The sequence below is a fragment of the Myodes glareolus genome, chromosome 4, assembly GCF_982192425.1.
Source record: "Myodes glareolus chromosome 4, mMyoGla1.1, whole genome shotgun sequence".
Lineage (NCBI taxonomy): Eukaryota > Metazoa > Chordata > Mammalia > Rodentia > Cricetidae > Myodes > Myodes glareolus.
In genome coordinates this window covers 24,490,168-24,517,306 of record NC_142029.1, presented here as the reverse complement: position 1 = coordinate 24,517,306, position 27,139 = coordinate 24,490,168, and the positions used below count along the sequence as shown (strand labels likewise).

At 48.3% G+C, this 27,139-nt stretch overlaps 2 protein-coding genes across 5 annotated transcripts in view; one reads left to right on the top strand and one right to left on the bottom strand.

The window, feature by feature from the left end:
• LOC148122213 (uncharacterized) overlaps positions 1-18,673 on the top strand; it is a 21,564-nt gene extending 2,891 nt beyond the window's left edge. The window contains exons 3-4 of the mRNA XM_087905912.1: positions 11,852-12,075; positions 18,377-18,673. Of these exons, the coding sequence (XP_087762038.1) occupies positions 11,852-12,075; positions 18,377-18,457 (305 nt within the window). The 3' untranslated portion in view covers positions 18,458-18,673. The remainder of the gene's footprint in view (positions 1-11,851; positions 12,076-18,376) is intronic.
• Positions 18,169-27,139, bottom strand: Pif1 (PIF1 5'-to-3' DNA helicase). Of its 4 annotated transcripts, none has more exons than XM_048423720.3 (13): positions 27,010-27,139; positions 25,810-26,635; positions 25,093-25,225; positions 24,881-25,006; positions 24,648-24,801; positions 24,430-24,544; positions 24,201-24,307; positions 22,559-22,698; positions 22,178-22,284; positions 21,080-21,167; positions 20,834-20,979; positions 19,471-19,662; positions 18,169-19,276 (listed from the first exon to the last, which is right to left on the bottom strand). In XM_048423720.3, exons 2-13 carry the CDS (start codon positions 26,353-26,355, stop codon positions 19,208-19,210), a joined length of 1,923 nt encoding a protein of 640 aa, XP_048279677.3. In that variant the 5' UTR covers positions 26,356-26,635; positions 27,010-27,139; the 3' UTR covers positions 18,169-19,207. The 4 variants fall into 4 exon arrangements, with proteins under 4 accessions (XP_048279677.3, XP_048279676.3, XP_087761450.1 ...); XM_048423719.3 differs by having other exon boundaries at positions 26,992-27,091; XM_087905324.1 differs by having other exon boundaries at positions 25,810-27,059.

The following is a 27,139-nucleotide window of genomic DNA, read 5'->3' as shown; positions in this document are numbered from 1 at the left end:
AACAACAGCAACAAATACTCCTTTTGTATAAGCATATGTGCCTGATTGTGTGTAGTGCATGCATGTGCCCGGAGTTCTTCTAGAGTTGGATCCTCTAGAAGAATAGCAGCTGCTCTTAAATGCTGAACCATCTCTCTAGTCTCATAAATAACACTTTTTAGGAAGATTCATGTGTCTGCTCAGGGAGTGTGTAGGTGACATGCCTGTGTGCATCTGGAGGCCAGAGCAAGACTTTGAGTCTTTTTCACTCAGTCTTTCTTTGCTGGGTCTCGCTGAAAGGGAAGCTCTGCTCTTTCCACTAGGCTAAGGAGCTCTCAGAATTTACCTGTCTCTGCTCCCCAAAGCTAGGGTCATAAATATGTAGCCATGTCTGGCATTTTACATCCATGCTGAGGATTTGAACTTACACTTGCTGAGTAAGTCTCTTACCTGCTGAGCCATTTCCCCAGAACCATAAAGATTCTGAACATGTCAGAAAAGAGTCCTGTATGGGTGACACCCCTTAGGCACTTTGGAGGCACCTGTCTTTTCTGTGCCCACAATCCCTGGAAATGCATCTCCACAAAGAGACTTGAGATCAGAAAGACCGGGAGGCTCTGCCCAGCCCACTATTCCCTGTGTGTATTGGGATTTTTTGATACTGCCCACAGAATCATTCCTCATCAGGCTAGGAAGGGGAGTTGTAGGAGCACAGTTTGACTTCCTGCCTGAGGATGGGACTTTCACCTGTCTCCTCCAGCTGTGGCATTAGTAGCTCAGCTTCCAGCAATCTCCTAAGTGTCTTCCAGCGTCTGCTCTGAGCTTCTCATACTTCTGTTCTCTGCAGTCTCCCTACTCCAGCTTGCCCTTCCTCAGTCCCCCTCTCCACATGCTCACAGTGCCTTCTCTCTTTCTACCCTGGGAATACCTCGTTTTGTTTTGGAATCTTGCCTACTGCCAAATTCTAGGGAGTAGCCTGCTGGAGGAGTAGCCTCCCTAAAGAACTTGACCAGTGGTTTTCCATTAGGTTGAATAATACTGGGACTGCTTCTGCAGGATGCTTCAGGGCTGTCTGGTGCCTAAGCTCCTTTCTCGGATTATCTATACATGTATTTCTTGTTATGTATTTGTTTTCTTACTTTTTTGCGACAAGGTCTCACTAGCCCTGATTGACCTGGAGCCTGTTATGTAGACCAGGCTATACTCAAACTCAGAAATCCTCCTGCCTTTTCCTCCTGAGTGCTGGGATTAAAGTCATATACATACCATCATTCCCAGCATTCCCAGTCACAATATTTCTCTTTTTTTGGGGGGGGGGGGGTTTCTCTGTAGCCTTGGTTATCTTGAAACTACCTCTGTTGACCAAGCTGGCTTTGAATTCATAGAGATCTGCCTGCCTCTACCTCCCATGTGCTGGGATTAAAGGCATTCACTACCACTACCACCCCTGGCAATATTTAATTCTCAAGAGTGGGAAAAAATTCCAGAAGAAAATGAAAAAAAAAATCTAGGAAAAAAAAATCAGATAACCTCACTCCTGTGAGGAAAACCGCCTTGTGTATCTGGGCACTCTAAAGCAGGTCAGGCATTCTGACTTCAACCATTCCACTGCAAGATCCTGAGCACAGGTTGAGGATGAGCTTGAGGCTTATTTTCTTGGTTGCTAATGGGGTTTAAATTCCAACCTTTTAGGTGAAATAGGTCTGTGGGGGAGGGGACAAGAGGCTGTTCCCTGTTAAAGCACCTTGTTCTCTAATCCCCGTATTGTTCCTGCTCGCTCTAGTTACAGACTAGAAAACTGGGGCTCAGAACTATTGGAGGAGGGGTCTCCTAGTCCTTAGTAAATACCGTTGGATGTCAGGGAAAGGACCTGAGTTTCATTCTCCAGCACTCACATAAAAAGCACCTTAGTAATCCCAGTGGGGAGAGACACAGAGAGGATTCCTGAGGCTCCCAGGCCAGCCTTGCCTTATCAGCCAGCTCGGCTTATCAGCCAGCTCAGGTCCAAGTGAGATACTCAAAAAAAAAGAAAAAAAAAAATAGTGAATTGCTCCTGAAGAATTAGTGTCCCTGCATACTTTATTCCCAGCACAGGAGGCAGAGGCAGGCAGATATTTGTGAGTTCAAGGCCAACCTGGTCTACATAGCAAGTTCTAGGACAGCCAAGGATACAAACATGGGACTCTGACTGTGGGATGTTGAGCAAGCCACTAGCCAAGTATCAAATAAATAATCTATAGAATTGCAATAGTAGTGTTCAGTTGCAGGAAGGTCAGCTAAGAGCTAGCAGTATCTGCAGGTAAGTTAGACCTGAGTCATCCACAATACCTCTCCTCCCAGAGTAGATTGATTTATCAGAAGCCCTGGGTCTGCATCCAGGTCACCTGGCAACTGTGCACCCTCAGGCAGGACATTTACTCTCTAAGACTTTGCTTTCCTCAAGTAAAACTAGGGACTGTCAAGAGGGTCACTCTCGTTTCCTGAGTAGTGTATGAGCTCCTAACCCTGACAGGTCATTGATGACCACAGAGTCCAAGGCAGTGGGAGGCATGGTTATAAGATCAGGAGAGGGATAGACTAGGAACTTCACTCCGAGCCCAGACTTCTAGAAAGACACTATCTTCTCCCCAAGACACACCAAAAGATGTTTGTACTGCCTCTCTCCACCACTGGCTGAAAATTAGAAGTCAACCAGAAGAGAGAAATGTGTCTTTCTTCTTTATCTCCCATCTGTGACTTCTGAGTGTCTTCCCCAGGTCCTAACAGGAAGATTTCAGGGACTGGGAAGAGTGCATGTTTAGGGGCAAAGTATACGGTTTGTAATGGTAAAAGTAAAATGCTGCGGATCCCCGAGTGGCGGCAGTGGGCCATGAGACCACTCCACAGGTCCCCGAAGTGGTGGCGGGCAGCAGGTCCTGAGAGCAGCCAGTCCCAGGCAGGGATGGTGCAGTTCCCTGAGTGGCTGCAGTGGCCCATGAGGAGCAGCGAGTCCCAGGCAGGGATGAGAGACCTTGACGGGGAAACCAGTTCAACAAGGAGAGACAAATGGATGGGCATGCCACGGAGACCAAGCGGCAGGTCTTCAAAGGTGGCTGATCCCTGGCAGGGAGCCATGCATCCGACCAGAGTCTGCAGACAGGTAGGCACGCCATGCAGAGTGAGGTTGGATATTTATTTGGTGGGTTATGGAGGGGAAAGGGAAGAAGGGGAGACGAGCAGAGAGAGAGAAACAGGGGGGAAAGAGAGGAGCCACAGCAGCAGCTACCTCTGTAGGAGAGAAAGAGAAAAGGGAAGGACTCAGACTGGCAGCTGAAGATCAGCTTGCCTCAGCCGACTGGAGGGGGCGTGGCTTGTCTCTTAAAGAGACAAGACAGATCATTGCACGGTTCTGTTTACTACTTACCAGGGATACTGTGGTGGTTTGAATGTGGCACCCATAGGCTAATATATTTACATGTTTGGTTCCCAGCCGGTGGATTATTTTGGAAGAATTAGGATATGTGGCCTTGTTGGAGTAGATATGTCTCTGGGCTCACCTCTCAACTACTACTCCTGCCTGCTGCCACACTCCCCACTGTGATGATGACTAACACTCTGAAACTCTAAAGCAAGCTCCCAATTAAGAGCTGTGTTTTAAAAATTGCCTTGGTCATAGTGTCTCCTTTAGAATAGTAACTAAAGCCGGGTAGTGGTGGCGCATGACTTTAATCCCAGCACTCGGGAGGCAGAGGCAGGCGGATCTTCGTGAGGCCAGCCTGGTCTACAAGAGCTAGTTCCAGGGCAGGCTCCAAAGCTGCAGAGAAACCCTGTCTCGAAAAACCAAAAAGGAGGAGGAGGAGGAGGAGAAGGAGAAGTAAAGCCAGGAATAGTAACTAAAGCCAGGCAGTGGTGGCACCCACCTTTAATTCCAGCGCTCAGGATGCCTGGTCTACAAGAGCTAGTTCCAGGACAGGCTCCAAAGCTACACAGAAAAGAAAAATAGTAACTAAAAGACATTCCTAAAGGCATAAATGTGGTTCCCAGCACTGTGTAAACTATGTAAACTGTGGTCACAGCACTGGCCACCTGTCCTAGCAGTTTAAGGTCATCCTCAGACCTCAGCTGTATAGTGAGTTTGAACCAGCCTGGATTACATGAGATTGCATCTCTTTTTTTTTTTTTTAATTCAGGAAGTACTTTTATTTAGCATATCAATGACTGCTTCCCCTACCTCAAAATGGGAGAGTAGAATTCCAGGAACCTAGATGGAAAAATTACAAGGGATGAAGAACTAATATAAGGGGCTGGAGAAATCGCTCAGTGGTTAAGAGCACTGACTGCTCTTCCAGAGGACCCGGGTTTAATTCCCAGCACCCACATGGCAGCTCACAACTGTCTGAAAATCCAGTTCCAGGGGACCTGACCCCTTCACACCAATACACATAAAATAAAAGATAAATAAATCATAAAGTTTAAAAAAAGGAACTAATATAAGCCAGTTATGATGGCATACTCTTTTAAACACAGCATTGGGAAGGCAGAGGCCGCTAAATAAATCTCTTCAGGCCAGCCAGGGCTACTTAGTGACTCCCTGTCTCAGAATAAAAAAGAATCCAGAGACATCCCAATAGAGGTGTCTGAGCAGACTAAAGGTTTCTGGCTTCGACACTGACAACCCTAAAGCAGCAGCCAGCACCTGTGAACTCTGTGTAGCCACAGTGGTCTTTGCAGATAGAGAAACTGAGGTTCAGTGGCTGACATCAAGTCCCTTTAGTTTACACACAAGATACTTAGTACCGATTTATAGTTACATTTCTCTGCAGAGGTCAATTCTGGTGTCGTTCCTCTGTAGCTCTTCATCTTGGTGGTTTTTGTTTTGTTAGGCTAAGCTGTTGGGCCAGGGAACTCCATGGATCCTCCTGTCTTCACCTCCCAGCCATGAGACTATAAGCATGTAGCACCACACCTGACTTTTTACAGGACTCCTAGGAATAGGACCTCTAGGCTTTTGTTTGGATGTTTTTGATTTTTTTGTTTGGTTTGGTTTGGTTTGGGTTGGTTTAGTCAGGTCAAGATCTTTCTGTGTAGTTCAGGCTGGCCAGGAACTAACAATCCTCCTGCCTCGGTTTCCCTTTCTATCTAATATTAAAATCATGATTTTGAAGTGCCCGCTCCCATGTTCATACACTGGACACTTACTCCCCAAATTGACATGTTCAAAGTCTTGTATGTGATGCGGCTCTATTTTGCCGAGCATGTTCTTGGACTTACGGTCTCCAGAGCCAAGCGCAAGGTGAACCTCCACCCTTTGCAGGTCATCTAATCTCAGGTGTTTTCTTACATCAACACATAATGAACTAAAAGGGTAACTAGAAAAACAATGAAGGTGATAGAGGTTTTTTCCTAATGAGGTTAAGGCAGAAAGATCTTGAGTTTGGGCTAAGATTTCCTTCTAGGAAAAAAGTAAAATTAATCAAAATTCTTTTCATATGGAACTCTAAGTGATTTTGTTTTGTTCAAAAACTCTCTGGTTTTGTTTTTGTTTGAAATGGATTTTAAGTTCTGGCATTCATTAAGCAGCACTTGCTAAACTTTTACTGACTGTTGAGTCCTTCCCAGGGAACCAAAGGTCACTGAAAATACCTTTCTGGCCTGCTTCCCCGTGTGACACCCTGACCTCCACCCTCTCAGCCAGACACATTACAGAATTGTTCACCAGGTATGGCAGGCTGGCCCTGCTATCCCAAGTTTCCAAGAAAGACCAGGAATTGGTGTGGGAGTCATTGCTCTTGACCAGTGTCTCAGAGTTTCTGTTGCTGCGAAAGACACCACGACCATGGCAGCTCTTATAAAGGAAACAGTTAATTGAGGGGCTCCCTAGCAGTTTCAGAAGTTCAGTTCAATATCATGGTGGGAGCATGGTTTGCATGCCCACAGATGTGGTGCTGAAGAAGTAGCTGAATTACTCCAACAAAGCCACACCTCCTAATAGTGCCACTCCCTATGAGATGGCGGGGACCAATTGCATTGAAACCACCACAACCAGTGTCCAGTGGGCAAAGTGGCAAGTCTTCTTTCTTTCTTTCTTTGGGTTGTTTTTGTTTGTTTTTCGAGACAGCGTTTCTCTGTAGCTTTGGAGCCTGTCCTGGAGCTAGCTCTTGTAGACCAGGCTGACCTCAAACTCAAAGATCCACCTGCCTCTGCCTCCCAAGTGCTGGCATTAAAAGTGCGCAGCCACCACCCGGCTATAGGGCAAGTCTTTTGGGTCCTGAAGCACTGTATAAAATGAGGTGGGGCAAGGAAAGGAAGGCAGCATCTTTCCATCCCTCTGAAGGTGTCAGTGCAGCTTCTGTGCCCTCCATGTTTACTCTCATGATGGGGAGGGCACACTCATTCTATCTAAGAACTTAAAGGCAGGCAGTCAATGAGAAAGAAATACCCTACCCTAGATATCCCCTCAGTGGTGGGTGCAGGGAGCTGCAGACCATAGAACCTGTCAGAGTTATCATAGTGATCATCTAGAGTCAGCTGACCCCGTTTTTACCTACAGACCAGAAGTTTTTCATTATTATTATTTATGTGTATGTGTCCGAGTGTCTGTCGTGTGTGTGGAGGGCAGCAGAGCTCCTGGGGCTGGAGTTACATGTGGTTATGAACTTCCTGATGTGGGTACTGGGAATTTGTCTCCGGTGACTTCATCCCATTCTTCCCTGCATGATAACTACTGGTTCCATGTGCCGTGGGGGCAGCCCTCCGCAGACAGCAAGCCTTCTCCCTCATACCTGACCATGGTTCCTGTCATCCTAGAGTAGAAGTGTCCACTCTTCTGAATATTTTGGGATCAGAATTCTGTGCAGCTGGGCCAGGCCTCCCACTGCAATTTCCTGAGAGTACAGACGTCAGAGCAGCTCTAATACCCTGTGGACAGCAACGCTCTGCAAGGAAAGAGCTCCTGTGCCCTGCCCTCTCTGTGCTGGGCTCTCATACCTGAGCCCACCTACTCCTCATTACTGCTCTGTGAGGCGATTTACATCTGTTTTACATTTCAGGTATAGAGAGGTCAGGTGACCTGCACAGGATGCACAGCTGCAACTGTCAGGACTTGAACCCAGGGTGCCGTGTGCACACTCCTGAGACCAGAGTGCAGGAAGCGAATTTAATCAACTGAGATCTCTGAGTGCAACTTGCAGTTGCCTCCCAGGAGTTATCCAAAGAAAGGCTTGCTAATTTCTTGTCTCGTAATAATAACCTCCTGTGTTTACAGCACACTCCCCTTCCATGAATGTACGCCTTCTTTTCTCTCTTTCTTTTTTTTTTTAGAAGTCAGTGTTTCCATATGAATAAAACTTCCATGTGGATTAAGGATGGCTAGCTTGGGCTACGTGAAACTTGTCTCAAAAAAAAAAAAAAAAAGATTTTTGGGCCAACTACAATGGTACATCCCTGCAATCCCAGTACTCCAGGAGCTAAGGCAGGAATATTACAAGATTAAGGCTAGTCAGGATAAAACCATCACAAAGAGTTAAATACATGATTACTTTGTGACCGATAGGGCCTGAAGATGTAATTCAGTGATAGAGCAATGCTCTGCAAGGAAAGAGCTGCTGTGCCCTGCCTGTAGAAGGATTTACATCTGTTTTACAGGTCCAAGGCCCTGGATCTGATTCCCAGTGCCAACAAAACAAAATAAGAAACTAGATGTGGAGCTAGAGAGATGGCTCAGAGGTTAAAAGCACTGGCTGTTCTGGCTGTTCTTACAGAGTTCCTGAGTTCAATTCCCAACAGCCACATGGTAGCTCACAACCATCTGTAATGAGATCTGGCACCCTCTTCTGACGTGAAGGTATACATGCAGGCATAACACTGTATACATAATAAAGAAACTAGATGTGATCTAATAATTCCAGTGCTAGTATATGCTTCAAATAATTGGTGAACAGTTTAGTTTCTCTTCAAACAAATTCCATATATGATTGTTGATATTAGTGAAACAACCCAAATGTTTGCCAACTGGCAAATTCATCAACAAAAAGAATGAGAAAAATATGGGAGGTGAAAAAAGCCAGGGTTGAAAGATCACATTGTATGATTCCATTTATAAAGATTATCCAGGCTGCCAGGCGGTGGTGGCGTATGCCTTTAATCCCAGCACTCGGGTGGCAGAGGCAGGCGGATTTCTGTGAGTTGGTGGTCAGTGTGGTCTACAGAGCGAGTTCCAGGACGGCCAGGGCTACACAGACAAACCTTGTCTTGGAAGAAAGAAAAAAAAACAAAAATAATATCTGGAAAGAGGCAAGATACATGTTAGAATTTGCTGGGAGCTAAGGAGCTGAAAGCCATAAGTGATTGGCTTGGGGATTTATTCTGGTGGAAGGACGATGTTCTGTCACAAGACAGAAATGATGCACAACAGTGCTCATACTGAAGTTCTGTAGTTTAACATAATTAATATAGGGCCGTCAAGGTGCTTTAGTGGGTAGAGGCACTTGCTGTGTTTAGCCTGATGACCCAGGTTCTACCCCCAGGACCCACCTGGTGGAAGGAGAGAACTGACTCCTTTGAGTTGCTTCCACAGGCGCTACATGGCAGGCATGCACCTATATTCACATCATATAACAACAGTAATAAATATGAAATTTTTTCTTTTTAGATTTATTTCTTTGTTATGTGCACAATGTTCTGCCTGCACGTGCGCCTGCAGGCCAGAAGAGGGCACCAGATCTCCTTATAGATAGTTGTGAGCTGAGTCACCATGTAATTGCTGGGAGTTGAATTCAGGATCTCTGGATGAGCAGCCAGTGCTCTTAACCTCGGAGCCATCTCTCCAGCCCAATAATAAATGTGAAAATTTTAAAACAAAAAGATTAATTTTGTTATTAAGTAAAATTAAGTGAATTTTACTCAGTATGACAAAAAGAATACTGATTCCCTAAGATCCTTAAATCTTCCAGTCCCTCGTCTTGTCTTCCAGGAACACTTGGACATCACTGGGATGCAGGAAGCATATACAGACATTTGTCTGTATAATTTTGATGTAAGTGGTAGCAGCTTGCATATTTTGTTTTTTTTTCTCAGCAAAGAACTTGGTGGTAAATCTGTATCCTGGAATTTGCACCGGCCATGTGCTATACCCATCAACTGCCATTTGATGGGAGCTCTCTGGTTTACATCTAGCTTGTCCCAGTTGACACTTAGGGTGGTTTTTTTTTTCCCTCAATCTATTGCAGTTTTGTTACTAGTTTTTTGTTTTGTTTTGTCTACTGTTTGTTTCCTTTTGTAGCCCTGACTGTGTTTTGAGATCACAGAGATCCGCCTGCCTGTGCCTCCTGAGTTATGGGATTAAAGGAATGGGACACCGTGGGCCAGCTATTTTTGCTATTTTAAACAAAACTGTTGGGTTTTATATTTTGAACATTCCTTTTGGTTTTTTTCTTCACCTTTTTTTTTCTTTTGCATGGCTGAAGATTGAACTCAGCTCCCTATCTTTCTTACTCCCTCTCTCTTCAGTGCAGGAGATGAACCCAAGGCCTAGGTAAAAATTCTCCCTCCCCAGCTCAGCTCCAGGGTCTGTGCAGCTGAAAAATAGGACCTCTTTCTTGTATACATTTGAAAGAACTCTGAAGTTCATATGCCAAAAGTGGAAGAGCCAACTGTACTTCAGTCCCATTCCTCGGAGTTGGATCTGCTCCCTCTTCCTCATCTTCCCTCCTAAAGGCAGTTTCTGGCTGCTGAAGCACTCACACTCCCCAGAGCTTTTCCTGTTCCACAGCCCTGTCCCACCCCCACCCCATTCCTTCCCTCTTCTACTAAAGGGAAGACTTTTCCCCAGTCTCCCTGCTTGTTCTCAGGACCAGAGCTGGAACTAAAGTTTACAGTCAGGTATGACTTTTGGGGCTGCTTAGGAGATGGAGACAGGAGGATTGAAAGTTTGAGGCTAGTCTGTGCTATGTAGTGAAAGCTATCTTCAAAAGTCATAGCAGCTACAGAAAATACATATAATATTTGTGTGCATAGATGTACATACTCATAATGACCTTACAACCACCAGACCCAGCAACAGCTGATGGTAGCGAGTATTTTCCAAACTAATCTTGGGCCTATGAGATGGCTCAGCAGGTAATAGCGCTGGTAGCCTGGGCACAGGAGTTGAATCCCTATACCCTCAAGGTGGAAACAGAGAACCAGCTCCCACAGTTGTCCTCAGACCTCCCTTATGCATGCTATGGCACACACGGTAACTGCTTCAATTTGGTTTTGGGTTTTTTTTTTTTTTAAGACAGTTTCACTGTGTAAATAAGACTAGCCTGGAACTCACTAAAATTTACCTCATGAATGTTGGAATTAAAAGTGTGTTACGGGCTTAGGAGGTGGAGAGTTGACACAGGTTAAGAGCACTGACTGCTCTTCCAGGGGTCCTGAGTTCAATTCGCAGCATTCGCATGGTGGCTCACAGCCATCTATAGTGGAAATGATGTCTTCTTCTGATATAAGTTTTTTGTTTTGTTTTGTTTTTGAGGCAGTGTTTCTCTGTAGCTTTGGAGCTTGTCCTGGAACTAGCTCTTGTAGACAAGGCTGGCCTCGAACTCACAGAGATCCGCCTGCCTCTGCCTCCCAAGTGCTGGGATTAAAGGCGTGCGCCACCACTACCAGACTTGGTATAAGTTTATAGAGCACTCATGTACATAAAATAAATAAATCTTTTTTTTTAAAGTGTGTTACTTCCCTTAGACTATAACAAAAAAATTTTAAAAAAAGATGGATAAAACAGAAGACTCAAGGCTGGCCTCGAGCTCAGAGAGCCGCCTGCCTCTGCCTCCTGAGTGCTGGGATTAAAGGCGTGCGCCACCACCACCCAGCTATGATCATTTCTTTTTATTTGTTCTGTTGTCATTTATTAGAAGGGAGTTTGCCTACTTTACACCGGTCTTAAGGTTCAGCAAACGTCCAAAGCTTTTCTATCAGGGCTTTATGTAAACCCTCTTCTCTGTCTAGAATGTTCTTTGTAGCCATATTTCCCTTTCTCATCTGAAAAGAGACTTTCTTAGCCAGGAGATGGTGGCACATGCCTTTAATCCCAGCATTTGGGGGATCAGAGGCAGGCGATTTCTGAATTCGAGGCCAGCCTGATCTACAGAGTGAGTTATAGGACAGGCAGGGTGATATAGAGAAACCTTACCTGGAAAAACCAAAAAAAGGGAAAGAAAAAAAAAAGACCAGGAAGAAAAAAAGGCTTCTTAGACAGTTCTGGAGTACTGCATTTCTGTTGTTTCTAACACACTCCCGCTTTCTTTTTTTTTTTTGCTGCAGCTGCTGCTTTGTTTCATTTTGTGTTTCAGCCCAGGCTGGCCTCAAACTTGAAATCTGCCTCAGCCTCCCGACTACTGGAAAACAGGCCTGAACCACCACACTCAGCTATTTCTACTAGACTGCAGACAGGAAGTGTTGTCTAATTCCCTGGAGCCATTTCAGGCCAGGTGTGGCGTACATGTATGTTTGCGTTATTTTTTGATTTCTAGTTGTGATTATTTTGAGGCAAGTCTCATGTAGTCCAGGCCTTGCACTTACTACGTAACCTTTGAACTCCCGATCCTCATACCTCCACCTTTGAATGATCACGCATGTGCACGGTCATCACACGTGTGCACGGTCACACTCAGCCGCTGGGACTTTAGTTTGTTCATGCTAAGGTGAACAAATGAGCGTTCTTCCCAGTGATGTCACCTAGCAGTACAACGTGGGGGTGCCCGGCTCGTAGGCGCCCATCTCTGGACTCTCCCTCGGCCACACTGTCTCTAGTGACAACAGCAGGCCCCTGCACACTAGCCAGAGAAGGGCTGGCAGGGGAGGCTGACACATTCCAGGCTCAAGCCTTGCGTTTCACATCGTCCCACAGAACCGGATGCTGGGCAGAAGCCAGAACTAAGCTTCCATGATGTCACTGCCTTCAAGAGACATACCGCTCCCAGCTCTTCTCAGTGCTGCCAGCTACTCTCAAGAGAGAGTCTCAGCCGGGCACAGCAGTACACGCCTAATCCCAGCCCTGGAGAGGATCTGAGAACTGGATGCCTGCTCATTCTCCATAGTGAACTCAAAGCAACAAGAGCAAACGAATGGAAGGTACAGCCTCTTGCCTCATTCTGGGTCCAAACCCATTTGTGACCATTGACAACTGTTAGAGTACACCAGGCCCCAGTTCAGTCTCCAGGACCAAAACACAAAGCAACTATTAGAGCATAAACAGAACAAGAAAGAAGTTGTTTGGTAAAGTGAAAAGTATTAAAACATTTATTATACTTCTCAGGAAGCTTCTGTCTCAGACTCTTGCTTTTGACAGAGGAAGAAGCAGATTTCAGGGATGTCTCCAGAGCCTTCCAAGTGAAAGATTGGATTGCTTTGCTTTGTTCTCTTTGAGATTTTTTTACTTACGTTGGGGGGCAGGTGTATGATCTTGTGTGTGCAGGAGTGAGGTGCTCTGGAAAGCCAGAAGAGGGTGTTAGGTCCCCTGGAGCTGGAGTTACAGGTGGTTTTGAGCTGCCTGATGTGGGTGCAGAAGTCAAGCTCTCTTCTGAAAAAACAGAGCAAGTGCTCTTAAATACTAATCCATCTCCAGACCCCAAGTGAGGGGTTGCTACAGTCCCTGGTAGGTGAGGAAATTGAGTCCAGGAGAGCAAGCTGGGTGATGAGGTGCATTGTTCTGAGTCAGGCTTTGAGAAACCCGCGAGGTTCTAAAGCTTCAGGAATTACCTGGGTCACGTGCAGGGCAGTTCTTCAGAAGGAAGGAAGTGATGGCCAGGGCTATTGGAGAACCCCAGTGGGCTCTGAAGGCAGGCTAGCGTCTGTGAGGATGTGGCTGACCGATCTGCACGAGTGCTTGCCTAGTCTGCATGAAGGACTGAGTTCAGTTCCCCAGTACCGTACAAACGGGGCATCTAGATGCAAGCCTGTAGTCACAGCACCGGGTTGTGGGGGCAGAAGAATTGGAAGTCCAACGTCATCCTTCACTGCATACAGAGTTTGAGGCCAGCCGAGGCTCCATGACACCTTGTCAAAAACAAAACAATCTATATAATCCAAGAAGAAATGCAGGTAGTCAAGGGCAGAGGTACAGAAAAAAAAGATCTGGTGGGCCTACAGGGAGCTGGCACAACAAAGAGGGGTGGGTGGGCTTTGAATGGTCCCAGGCCTATGATCAAAGTCACTGTGTCCCAAGCAAAAGAAACCTGGCAGGGTAGGCAGAAAATAACCCTCGTGACTTCTAGCTGTGTGGTCCTTGGCAGGTCCCTTGTACTCTCTGAGCCTTGAGGTATAGAATCAAATAGCGGTTGAGTTTCATCCTTTACTGTGTCTGTGAGGTCAGTCCGTGGTCAGTCCTACTGCAGACTCTCCCACTTCCCCTGCTGATCACCCTGGTTGTGTTCCTTCACCCAAGCATATATCCCTTCTGCAAACCAAAATCTTACCCCTTCCCACCTCCCACCCGACCCCAGCTAGGGACACATTGTAGCATTCTAAGAGAACCTCCTGGATTGGAGCCAGTCCTGAGAACGTGGTGGGGGAGGGGGGGCACACGGACACTAGGATCTTCCCAAGGCAGTCTGAACTAGAGAAATTCACATCTGCACCTCCTCGCTCTTGCTCTTCACCACCCCACCCCCACTTCCTAAACTCTGGACTGGCCTGCCCTCTTCACAAGGAGTGAATGTTATTTAAAAGATCAGGAGATTTGCCTTAAATAGGCATGATGTGTTGTGCCAGGACCGAGGATGAGGGGTGGGGAGGAGGCCGCTCTGGTGGAGGAGAAAGAGGAGCTGGTCACAGTAGAGGATAACAGCGTCCCCAGGGTTATGAACAGCCTCACTGTCCCAGCCGATGCCGTGGTCTTTATGCCCCAGGAATGGAAACAAGTGTTGAGGGCGGTTGTAGGCCTTCCTGACACCGGTTCCTAGAGCTTTAGTCCTGCCCTTGTGCTGTCTGCCCTCCCAGCCCTAGCTTGTAGCTGGATACCTGCCTCACTCTGCATCTCCTCCACCTAGCTCACCTAGCTAGGGCTCTGCTTACTGAACCCAAGGGCCACCCCAGGGGTGTGGCAGGCTTCTGCCTGGACCCTGAGCAGCTGAAGAAGAGAGCTGGAACCAAGGGGATGAAGAGTAAAAGATGGGCTGACCATGTGCATCTAGCACCCAGCAGCCCTGCTGCTCGCACCTGGACCTGCTGAGACTCTTGGAATGCGCTAAGGGAAGTCTTGACTGGGTATGGTGGCACACACCCTTGATCCTGGCACTCGGGAGGCAGGTGGACTTCTGTGGGCTCAAGGCCAGCCTAGCATACATAGCAAGTTCTAGGCAAACCAGGGAAACACTCTATACAAAATAAATAATACAGAAAAGAAAGAAATGGGGGTTTTGCTGGGCATGATGTCCCAGCAAAACACTCAGGAGGGAGAAAAACAACACAAAACAAAAATCTCACCTGTGGGGCTGGAGAGATGGCTCAGCGGTTAAGAGCATTGCCTGCTCTTCCAAAGGTCCTGAGTTCAATTCCCAGCAACCACATGGTGGCTCACAACCATCTGTAATGGGGTCTGGTGCCCTCTTCTGGCCTGCAGGCATACACACAGACAGAATATTGTATACATAATAAATAATAAATAAATAAATATTTTTTTTTTAAAAAAATTTCACCTGTGGAATTTAAGGTCCAAGAAGATATTCTGAGCCCAGGTAGTGGTCCAAGCCTTTAGTCCCAGCAGGCAGGCGGATTTCTGAGTTCAAGGCTGGCCAGCCAGCCTGGTCTATTCTACTGAGCTAGTTCCAGGATAGCCAGGGCTGTCAGAAAATAAATAAATTTGTTTGGTCTTTTTCGTGAATGCCCATCTTCCATCTACAGCTGTGTCACCTTGGCCCGCAATCTGTAAACTTAGCTCGGAGTCAACTCTGTCACGTTCTGGTGAGATGGTAGCTAGAGAGAAGAGGGACTTTGATAGGGCAGATTTCCCGTTTATTGGGTGAACCTGGAGGCAAGACTTGATTCTCCCACCCTGCCTGGCCCTGCTGGAGACAGGTGAGAGGGAAGGCTTCGGAGGACAGCTTCCCAGTACTTCAGACTGCTGTCAATTCTTTCCTCTTCCTTCCTTCCTTCCTTCCTTCCTTCCTTCCTTCCTTCCTTCCTTCCTTTCGTTTTGTGTTGTTTTGTTTTGTTTTGTTTTTCGAGACAGGATTTCTTGTGTAGCTTTGGGGCCTGTCCTGGAACTAGCTCTTGTAGACCAGGTGAGATCTGCCTGCTGTCAATTCTTTTTGTTATCCCCGATGCACCTAAGGAGTGAGTCTGAGAAAGGGGTGGGGAGTATCCCCTTCGGGTGATTGCAATAAGGCCAATATGAGCCAGTCTGGAGGTTTTGTCTCATGCTGGTCCCAATCCGGCCATCCTTCAGCCTTTCTGGGATTTATTTTGTTTAACTGAGACAAAGTATCAGCTCATAGTCTTGGCTGGCCTTGAACTCACCGAGTTCTCTGCCTCAGGAATACTGAAATTAAAGGCATCTACTATCAGAGCTGTGTCCCTAGGACTTAAATGTAGGAATCAGCCTTATGGGAACCCCTAGCAAGCACAGCCTCAGCCAAATCACCTAGCTGCTCATAGTTCTTTCTCCATAAAGTTGGAAACAGTTGCCCCGCCCTCCTCTCAGAAAAGAACAGTGGGGCTAAGGAACCCCAAACATGAGCTTAACACCCAGTGGACGCATCTGAACAAAGGAAATTTCCATCTCAACACTGACTCAGCCCCCACTTCCCGCTCCTGAGGTGAGTTTGTTCCCCACTCAGGCTGAAGCCTTTAAGACAAAGGATTTGCAGTCTCCAGAGAGGAGTTGGATGACTCCTTGGTGCCCCCTAGTGGTGGAAGTGCGTAGACTAGGAGGGCCTGGCTATGTTCACTAGACAGTAGGGATTAATAAACCAAAAAAAAAAAAAAAAAAGGAAAAAAGATACCAGGGTCTTACAAGGCCTAGCATCCTACATAACTGATCGCCCACCCAGTCGGGGTAGAAATGTCCTTCCCTCAGTCTATAGCATGTTCAGAGTGTCCATTTTTTTATTTTATTTTATTTTATTTTTCGAGACAAGGTTTCTCTCTGCAGCTCTAGCTATCCTGAAACTCACTCTGTAGAACAAGCTGGCCTCAAACTTCAGAGATCCACCTGCCACTGAATCCTGAGTGCTGGGATTAAAGGTGTGTACTCCTGCCACCAAGCCAATGTCCACTTTTTAAAATGGTCATGCTGAGATCTGTGGGAATACAAAAGTACTTAGGCCAGGTCTCTTGGGACCAGGGGATTGGCCTTGTTCTGAGACAACTAATAAATTGTTAGTTACTTCAGTTGCAGATTCCAGGGATCACTGAGGCAAGGGAGTAAGCAGCCAGAGGTGGGGCTCCCTCCCTGTCAGGGGTATTTTTGGGAAATGGCAGGGACTGTGGCAAGCACATCTCCTGCCCGCCTCTTGGCAGATTGTCGCGCCTTGTGCTAAACTCTCATGCCACCCTTTCGAGGACAGGTACATTTCTTGCTTGGAAGTGGACTATCATTGGCCTAGGTACAAAGCTCACTGACTAATATGCCATCTTGTTAGTGACTCTTATATTGTATTTTATTTTTTCTGGTTGTGAAGCATTGTCACAGTTTCTGGGATTGTTTTCCCATTGTAATAGAGCTCCCTCAGCACCCTGAGGTGGGCTGTGTCAGTTCTTTGTGCTGTGGGATCTGCAGAGCCCAGCACCTAACACATTGGGGGTGATTGATCAATATTCATGGGAAAAAAAGATTACACAAGATGGACAGGTAGTTTCCCTTACCACCTACAGTAAGATGAACACTGAGACTATGTTTGCCTTTGTTTGCTTTTCCTGCTCCCCTTCTTTCCCCCCCCCCATTCTAAACCAGTCCTCACATTGGATTATTTGTTTAAAATCCTGAAGCTAGGGGCTGGAGAGATGGTTGAGAGGTTAAGAGCACTGGCTGCTCTTCTTGAGGTTCTGAGTTCAGTTCCCAGCAACCACACGGTGGCTCACAACCATCTGTAATGAGATCTGGCCTACAGACATGCAAAATATATTTCATTTCTTTAAAAAATAAATAAATAAATAAAAATAAAATCCTGAACCTGCCTAAGGAGTCTTGATTGAATTCACTCTCTAGATCCTGTTCCTTGAGATGATGCTGTGGGAAAAAGAAAGGTGGGTCCTTGAGATTGGGGAGAGTCTCCCCTGGGAGCGCCCAGGAAGGTGACAGGATCACCAGGGTGTGAGACACCTAGATAGGCTGCCCCTCTTCACTCCTCGGATGTCATTGTTGCTTGTAGATGCTGGCCAATGCAGGTGTCAGTAGCCACGATGAAGCCCTGGTTGATGTGGCTGAACCTGTGTCATCCTCAGTGTGGAGAGTCTTGACTCCTGACAGAGGTCAGGTTTCACTATACCCCTCAGGGATACACATTCTAGGAGAGATTAAATTAGACACCCCCCCCCCAAATAAAGAACTGCTAGGTTTATTGTAAACCTCCTCAGGGGCAGGAATATCAGCAGCTCTTCATGGAACATGCCTGCCTTTGTTGTCCAGGCCTTCCAGGAGCATCTTCAGAAGGAGATTGCTAGGGAGAGGACTTCCAGGCACCCAGATGGTCTCAGGGAGAGACGTCTTTAAGCAGATGTCTTCTGGGAAGTAAGCTAACATCTCTTCAAGGGCTAGAGAGATAACTCAGTGGTTAAGAGTATACTGCTATCTCAGAGACACCCTAGTTCTATTCCCAGCCTCCAAGTCAACCGCCTAACTCAGCTTCAGGGGGCCCCTCCTGCCTTACTGGCACCCCAAAGCTGGAGTTACAGGTGGCTGTAACTATAACCTGATACAGGTGCTGGGACTCGAACTGCAATCTTCTGCAAGAGCATTAATAGGCTATTGACCACCAAGCTGTCTCTCTCTAGCCAGCCCCTCTATCGTGCTTTCTGATAAACTGAAGGTAGTTTGTTGATGGCTCTTTCCTGATCAGACTGTCAAAGCCAGAATCTCAGGGAGAGCCTGAACTTAGAAATTCTCTAGAGTGTCTTTGTCTTAGCTTTTGGATGACAGTTACCATGAACAAAACCTCACAGACGTCACACCAGGTAGCTCTCCATGTGCTCCCTCGGCGAGGGAGAGAGACCAGGCAGGAGGCACAGTTACACAATTCACAGGTTTATTTGGCCTAAATAAATACAACCTCAGAACATCCATTTCAGGGCCCTCAGCACTAAAACCCCTAAAAACAGCACATTTTGCAGGACAGGCTCCGAAGGGTGTTTACTGGGGCCTGTGTGAGGCTGAGCTCAGCTGCGAAGGTAATTAAACTGCTATCTTGGGTTTACGTCTGGTCTCTATCCCCTGTAGGCTTCTGCCATGGTCTGGATGGACTTCCTCATGGGTTTCTGTGCTGGAACCTTGGTCCCTGGTGCAGCAGGGTTAGGATGATGTAACTCTTCAGAGATGGGTCGCATGGAAGGTGACTAAAGCAAGGGGTCCCGCCCTCAGGAATGGATTAATGCCAGTCCACAGAATCGCTGTCTTCTGCCGCTTGTCTCTATATGATCATGCCTGCATGTGCCCCGCTGTGTAATACCAGCTGCTGGTATTAAGCAGCTCTTAATCTAGAACTGTGAGCTAAATAAACCACTTTTTTCCCATAAAGTACCCAGCCTTATGTATTTATAATAACACAAAGAAAATGAAAACAGACCCCACCCCCGGGGTTGGCAAGGTTGTTTATGAGATAAAAGAGCCTGCCACAAGCCCATGACCTGAATTTAACCCCCAGGACCCACATGGGGAAAAGAGAAAACGAACTCCTACAAGTTGTCCTCTGATTGCCACATGTACGCTAAATAAATAAATGTAATGTAGTAAGACAGGCCCTGCCTGTGGGGTCTGCCCTGCCTCTCCAGTCTACAGCCCAGAACTCTGTGGCTGTGTCCAGCCCTTGCAGAGAGCTCTGTCCTCTGTAACAATCGCCATTGCCATTTCCAACGTCTGACCCTGGAAGTAGTTTCTCCAGGGGAAGGGGTGACACGGAGACAAAGCTGGTAAACAGATCAGAAACCTTGTCCTGTCCCCCACCAGAAGGCTGAAGGAGGGAAGAAACACAGGCCCCTCCCCCAGTTATTCCCTAGGGCCTTGACCCATGAAGAAGCCGGAAGTTGGGTCGTCCACCGTTTGTCTTCTCCTTCAGCTGAGTCGGAGGTTTGGGTTCATGTTCTCCAGATCTGAGTTTGCCTCCTCATCATCTTGGGACTCCTAGGTCAGAACCAGAAAGCCAGTCACTGGTTTGTGCCCATCCCCAGGGCCACAGCCTGAGGGCCAACGCCTCTTTCCTTCTGCCTCCACCCCGAAGGAGAAAAATTTGCTGCCCTAGGGGGTCTGCCTACGAGGTCTTCCCTTTGTCCAAGTCTGCCCACACCCAGAAGGTCCACCTTCAGTTGGCTCCTTACCAGACTGAGGCCCCTGCCCTGCCGCAGGGTGGCATAGAAATGCAGCACTCGGGAGTCACAGCGAACCACCGTGGGGTCAAAGTCTAGCACGCGAAGGCCCTGTAGGCTGCGGGCCCGCGAAAGGGCCACATAGGCTTGACCGCTGGCAAACACGCGGCCCAGAGAGATCTCCACACAGTCCAGAGACATGCCCTGGGGGATGAAGCGACAGTTAAAGCCAATCTAGCCTGAAGTCTATTGCATTCGAATGATTTTTATCAACCCATCCAGAGTCCCAAACAGGGAGAGCTGAGTACGGGGCAGTGGGGAAGCAGGGGACAGGGTGAGAGAAAGAGCTCTAGGAATGGTCAAACATGCTGTGGGATAATCCTTCAGTATGCTGTGAATATGTATTACTCTCATTGGTTGGTAATAAAGCCGATTTGGCCTATAGCAAGGCAGAATAAGGCTAGGCAGGGAAAGCCAAAGTGAAAATAGAGAGAGGAAGGAGGGCTGAGCCAAGGAGAGATACCAGTGAGCTGCCCAGAAAGCAAGATGGCTAGAGGACCAGCAAAGCCACCAACTACGTGGCTATACATAGATTAATAGAAATGGGTTATTAATAGAAATTTAAATGTAAGAACTAGTTAGTAATGAGTCTGAGCTATTGGCCAAGCATTCTGTAATTAATATAAGCTTTTGTGTGTTTATTTGGGACTGGGTGGTCAGGACAAAAAAAAAACTCTGCCTCCTATTACAAAGAGGTGCAGAGCTAAGTCTGAACCGAGCTAACCTCGGTCTCTCCACTAACGGTGTGGCCGATCAGGAATCTTTGGAACCTTGGTTCTCTACCTTGTGTAACACCAACTATTACTAGTTGTATCTACATTTCATATGATTGCTATAGGGATTAACGTATTCTAGTCCTGGACAGGAAGTGGCAGATGAGTGCCTAGAAAGGGGGAGAAGAATGTAAACTAAGAAGTGCACTAAAGAGAAGTTTAGGGCTGGGGGTGTGACTCAGCTGATATCATGTCTAATAGGCATGAAGGCCTGGGTTCAGTCCCCAGCACCCACATAAAGTAGACATGATGGGGTGCATACTTGTAAAACCAGCTTTCAGGAGACTGGGATAGGAAGATAAGAAGTTCAAGGTTCTCTACAGTTACATAATGAGTTTGAGGCTATCCTGGGCTACATGAGACCCCACTGAAAGAAGGGAAAAGGAAGGAAGATTGGTAGATTTATTTTGCTTCTGAACTGGAGCATTCCATCCAAGGGCTATTCAGTGCCCCTAAAACCTTTAAGACATATTCCAGAATGTCCCAGCATTACCCGCCCACTCTCTGCTATATTTTGCCTACCCCTGCACTGGGTAAGTCACCTGGCTTTTGTGGATGGACATTGCCCACGCCAGCTGTAAGGGAAGCTGCTGCCGGCTGAGGAACTGGCCCCCAGTGACCTGTACTGTCCAGCGGTCAGTGCGGATGACCTCAGTGGCACCACACAGGAACCGTACCTGGGGAAGCCCTGAGGAAGACATGGAGAAGGCATGGAGACAGCCACCCTATGGGGTCTGTCCTGCTGTGAAATAAACCCAAGCAGTATGACCCCCTCCATCATCACTGACCTCTTCCTTCTGACTCAAACCCAACTACCACTCCCCGGGCTCCATTCACCAGGCCCCGAGACACTGACAAGTTCTTTACCAGCATGACCTGTGGAGGAAGAAGTGCAGGGATGGAGAGGGAGCCTCCCTGTGCCTGACTCCTCTTTGGCAGTTAGGGTTCAGAGAGAAAGTGGGGGTTATTACTGAGTTGAGTCCCAATTCTTTTTTTTTTTTTTTTTTTGAGACAGGGTTTCTCTATAGCTTTGGAGCCTGTCCTGGCACTCGCTCTGTAGACCAGGCTGGCATCGAACTCACAGAGATCCATCTGCCTATCTGCCTCTGCCTCCTGAGTGCTGGGATTAAAGACGTGTACCGCCACCACCCGGCTGAGTCCCAATTCTTAGTGTAACCCTAACTGACTGTGACCTCTCAGACAAACTGCTTATTTTGCTGGAACTATTGTGACCTTATCTGTGTCAAATCGCCTGGCAAGAAGGTGGTAAAGCAAGGAGGGTCATCTGTATCACAGGACTTTGAGAAGAGTTGGGTCCGGCTGGGTGTGGTGGCGCACACTTTTAAGACAGCACTCAGGAAACAGAAATAGGCGGATCTCTATGAGTTCAAGGCCAGCCTGGTCAGCTTTAACAAGTTCCAAGCCAGCTTGGCTACATGGTTATCCTGTTTTAAAAAAAAGGGGGGGGGGAGATTATATCTGCTAAGAAGACCACAAATCTTGAGGAATGACACTAGCTCCTGCCACCTCTTTCAGCCATAATGCTTGCATTTCCCTATGGGTGCCCAATGGACGCGGAGGAAAATTTACCATTCTTGTCCATCCCATAGAGGAGGAGTCAGAGCCTGCCCAGCTGTGAGGTAGACTACTGTAGACTATGTCTACAATAGTAATGGGGCAGACATTCCACTGGGAACTGAACCCAGTAAGGAAAAGAGACTTGCCCAAAGTGGCATTGCTCGACAGGGCTTTTGATGTTGAAGAGAACGGGACAGCTGAAGACAGAAGAGTGGGGGAAAGTGGCCACAGTAGGTCCATCACTGTCAAGTGGCCTTGCTAGAGCATTAATCATCAGAGACCAGCCCCCACCACTGTTTCTTACTCACCTGAGCCCCCAGCTTTAACTGAAGGACACGACTAACAGGACACTGGGCATCCAGGGTTCGGGATAGCTCAGGGTCACTGTCTATAGCCTCAAAGCTGTGTACCTCACCTGAAAAAGGAGAATTGGGAAAACAGGTTATATAGTATTGACTCGTGACTCAGCTTCCAAAAATGTATTAGATCAAGATGGTTGCAGGGGATGGGCTGGGGACAGCTCAGTTGTGACCTTGGAATCAGCTCATCACAGTGTTTGGATCATAGCTCCATCTGTAAATGTACATAGAGTTTGGGCCCAGTTTTCTGGGGACATGGGGTGGGGAGTTGTCACACCTGTTCTGATGGCCCTCCCAGTTGGTTTCGCCAGGCCCAAGTGTTCTGTTTACCTGGAAGCTCCTTCAGCCGCTTCTCATTGGTAAGGGCCACATCATCCTGGTGGGTGCAGAGTCTCGTGGCTACAATTCCATCTCTTCCCACCTTATGGGCAGCTGTGGCCCTGAGCTGGCGGGTCACTTCATCTGAACATCTGTGGGGGCTGCACTGTCAGACAAGAGGTCCCCTGGACACCAGAAAAGGTGGGGGCAGAATGGTCTGCTGCACAGGCAAAGCCTTGGAACCCTAAAAGGGCACCAGGACAGGATTTGCTGCTACCCGACCCCCAGCCGGTCTACTTGTCCCTCAGATGTGGACTGCGAGCATGGGGATAAGAATGCTGGACTCTGAATGCAGGTGGCGCTAATACTGTGTGTGCCCCAGAGGAATCGGCCACCTCTGAACTACGGCGCTCCTGAAGAAGCAGGATTATCATGAGTGAGCTCGGGCCAGAGGTTTGCAGGCCTGGAACACGACACTGGTGTTGATACCCTGTAATACTGTCTATCCTGTCATCAGACTGGCCTTTAGGGTACAATCTTCTAGCCACTTGCCTACTGCCTTGGCTGAAATAGCTAGTCTGAGTATTTTTTCTTTTTTTTTCTCCTGTGTGTGTGTGTGTGTGTGTGTGTGTGTGTGTGTGAAGAGTGCTCACAGTTCACAGACTGGAAGTAAATGTTTTACTTTTATCCATTTTTTTTTCTTACCCTGCAGGGACAGGGTCTCTACTATTTAGCTCTCTCTGTCCTGGAACTCACTTTGTAGACCAGGACGGGCCTCGAGATCACAGAGGCCTACCTCTGTCTCCAGAGTACTGGTATTAAAGGCCTGTGCTATTATGCCCAGCCCAGCACTTTTTATCTTTTTTATTGCTTACAGGTCTCTCACTGAGTCTGAAGTTTACTCACTAGGTCAGGAATTCTCCGGTCTGACCTCCCCAGCACAAGTTTTTTTTTTCTCTGTGTAGCTTTAGAGCCTACCCTGGAACTAGCTCTTGTAGACCAGGCTGGCCTCGAACTCACAGAGATCCACCTGCCTCTGCCTCCCAAACACTGGGATTAAAGGCGTGCGCCACCACTACCTGGCAACCCTCAGATTTTTACTTGGGTACTGGGGATTCCAAACTCAGGTGCACATGCTTATGCAGCAAGCACTTAACTGACTGAACCATTTCCCCAACCCACTAGCCTATGCTTCTATGTGAGGTATGGTATAGGTGGTAGGTTTGTTGTTTGGTTTGGTTTGGGGTTTTTTGTTTTTTGTGTTTTGCTTGTCTTGTTTTGTTTTTTTGAGGTAGTGTCCCCCTAAACAGCCCAGGTTGGTCTCAAACTCACTATAGTACCTCAGCCTGTGTGTTATGGCCCAATGCCATAACATTCTTGACTAGATTTCATCTTAAGTTGCCCAGTGTCCTTCCCAAAACTTATTTTCCTGAATGTACTGCTTGCTCCTGAGAAGCATCTCTCCCACTTCCCTGGACCAGGTGTAGTTATCACCACCTGTAAATTCTAGGACTGAGGAGGTGGAGGCAAGAGGATCAGTAGGTCAAGGTCATCCTTGGCCACAGTCTAGGCTGTGTGAGGCCTGCCACCCCCAAACAAACAATATAGACCCATCCTCGCATCCTCAACCCACGGCCCCTTTCCCAGTACCCACCTGCCCAACCTCACAGCTTGCAGCAGAGAGATGAAGGTCTGGTCTGCCTGTCTCCACACCTCAGTCAGCTCCAGAGTCACTGGCACACACCTCCTCCAGCTCTTGGCCTGGTGGGGAAGGGGAGAGGTTAAGCCACGGAGCAGAGAAGACTCCCCTGCAAGTCTAGGGTCAGAGTCAGGATGCCACCCCCCCACAAAGCACAGGTCAGGGGCCAGGGTGTGAGCAGTACCTGGAAGCAGAATTGAGGGTGCAGGGAGCCTTTGGTCACGGGTGGCAACTGTAGGAAGTCCCCACAGATGATGAGCTGGATCCCTCCAAATGGTTTCTTCTGTTGCCGGACAGCTCTGGATAGGAGCAGAGAGTGCTCTAGAGAGGTTGGGTGGGCAGGCTCCTCGGGACCATCACCAGATTCAAACTCCAGAGACCACCCTTGCTGTACATACTGACCTGGCCACAGCTTCCAACTTGTCAAACAAGTCTGCCTCTACCATGGAGATCTCATCAATGACCAACCGCTGGCAGTTCAGCCAGCCCTGCCGCACACCTGGCCGATTAGCCAGGGCCACACACTGGTCCAGGGGAGCCTGACCTGAGCCGATGCCTACGAGGGACACTCTTCAGTTTTTGCTGAAGCCCCAGCCCCTTCATCTCTCCCTCCTTTCCCATAGGCTCGTACTTACCTGCAAAGGCATGCAGGGTGGTGCCCCCGATGTGGCAGGCTGCGACCCCAGTGCTGGCAGTGGCCACTGTGCCAGTAGGGGGCAGGGAGCCCAGGATGTGCTTCAGCAAATAGGACTTTCCTGTCCCTGGGCAGTAGGCAGAGTCAGGGTTGGCTGCTGCTCCCTGCCACCCTAGAGCTGCTCCCCACCTCTACCCATTCTGTCCATGTTACCTGCACTCCCAGTGAAGAAGATGCTCTGGCCTTTCAGGACCATCCTCAGCACAGCAGCCTGCTCCTCAGAAAGCTTTGGCTTGTTGGGGTGCATGCGCAGCTTCTTCACAGGCAGGGGCCACTTTGGAGCTTCCTGGGAGGAACAGGGCTCTCTCAGAACCTCCTGCCATGCTGCTTGGTCTACTCGCCTTACAAGACAGCCCTTTGCCTTGCTGTTAACTTCACTTGGAACTTTTGAGCAGGTCTGGTTTGTCTGGAGTTCATCCCAACAAATACTAGCCTCCACCTCTGGCTTTTCGCCAGTTCGTGCCAGGCATCTTAGAGTGGTGACCATCTCTGATCGAATCTATAAGCTCTGTCAGACTCACCTGATGGCGATTGGACTATTATCTGTTCCATTCTCTGAAAGTTCCTCTCTGGAAGCTGTTATACCCATTTTTCCTTCTTAAATTTCCTTGCCTTACTCTGCTCTGCTGCTTTCTCTTTGAATGTGGCCTGGACCACAGTTTCCAGTTCTCAATTTATCCCAATCTCGGGAATTACTGGCGGGGAAGCATGGACGATTTCCACGTCCCTATCATCATACTCAAATGTTGTACGATTGGCATTTCAGATCACCAGCAGTCCCCTTAATACACTATCTTCCCCCCAACCTTCGGCCTCCTGGGTCTCTTCTATCCTCAACAGTAGCATACCGACTCCCTTTCTGGTCCTCACCGTAATAGGCTTTGATTCCGTTGACCGCTTCTCCAGCGCGGAATCTGGAGCCCGGTTGGCCACAGCACGCCGCAGTTCCTCCGGTTGCACTGGACTGATAGTGACAAAGTCTCGGGGCCGCGGGCCGAGCAGTTGCGCGCGGGCAGAGGCAGGTCCTGGTCCCGGGGCCGCCGCCAGCTTCAGGCGCAGCGTGCGCAGGAAGCGGCGCAAACGCTCCGGGGGACAGTCGGAGAGCAGCAGCTGCACTGAGCCAGCGCGGGGGGCGCCATCGACTGGGAGTCTCAGCGTGCTGCGCCCGGCAGCAGCGAAGCGGGTGAAGAGGCGCACGGCCCGCAGCGGGAAGCAGCGTGGCCGCCCCGCAGGTCCCGGCGCCTGCAGTCGCAGCATTAACTCTCGGCGTTCGTTTCGGCCTAGGCTCAGTTCGGCAGTGCGCAGGGCCTGGCGCTTGCGAGGCTGCCCTCCAGGACTCAGCTCTTCCACGGCCACCCGGCACCGCAGCTCCGCGTCGTCACATTCACCTGTGGCCGCCTGGGTGCTCGAAAGCATCTCCACTGCCTCTGTAGGCTTGAAGAGACCGAAGCACAAAAGTCACGGAAAATCGGGATGTTATAGGTGGTATGAACGCCGTAACTTAAGGAGGAAAAAAAAAACTGTCCAGAACACTTAGGGTGAAGAGGTTGTCACTGGTAACAGAAGGAGCCACCAAGATACTATAAGCACTCTGGAGTGAGGCGAAAACACTCTAGAAATGTCTTCTGCTGCAGTTCTCCTCGGGGCACTGGAAGGTGACATCAAATGCACGTAGGGCTGGCGAGCCTCGGTTATCCTGCAATTGACCACATCAGAAAGTGATTCCTGCTCAGAAAGGAAGCCTGTTTGAAGAGTCCTACCCAGGTCACTACCGGACCTTCGTAAAGGAAGCAGAGCAATCAATTACACATTGGGCGATGGGAAGGAAACTGGCTGGAGGTGGAAACAGGCTGAGACAGGCATATCCCCTTCATACACCAATTAGTAGGTATCAGGGTCAGTATGATTCCCGTGCTTCGGAAAGGAAGAATTCTTAGCCAGGGAATTTATGAAACCTCTGGACCCAGCAATCCATTGCCTTCCCGTCCGACCCATTCATTTGTACCTTTCCCGGCGGGAATCCCTAAAATAATCACGTTCTTTGCCTCCTACCTCAGGGATCCAACTCACTTGTTGCTTTCGGAGGAAAAAGCCGATCAGAACCGGCCAGCAGCAAAGCTACAACACTAAGAACATTCAAATACTAGAAATAGAAAAATCACCCTATCGCCGGCCTGGTCTTTAAATTCTCTAGCCAATC

Excerpts from the sequence above, each read along its gene's own strand:
- Pif1 (XM_048423720.3), bottom strand. The coding sequence starts at position 26,355 with ATGCTTTCGAGCACCCAGGCGGCCACAGGTGAATGTGACGACGCGGAG. Across the intron at positions 25,007-25,092 it reads CTTCTTCACTGGGAGTGCAG|GGACAGGAAAGTCCTATTTG; the intron begins GTAACATGGACA and ends CCTACTGCCCAG. Across the intron at positions 24,802-24,880 it reads CACCCTGCATGCCTTTGCAG|GCATCGGCTCAGGTCAGGCT; the intron begins GTAAGTACGAGC and ends TGTCCCTCGTAG.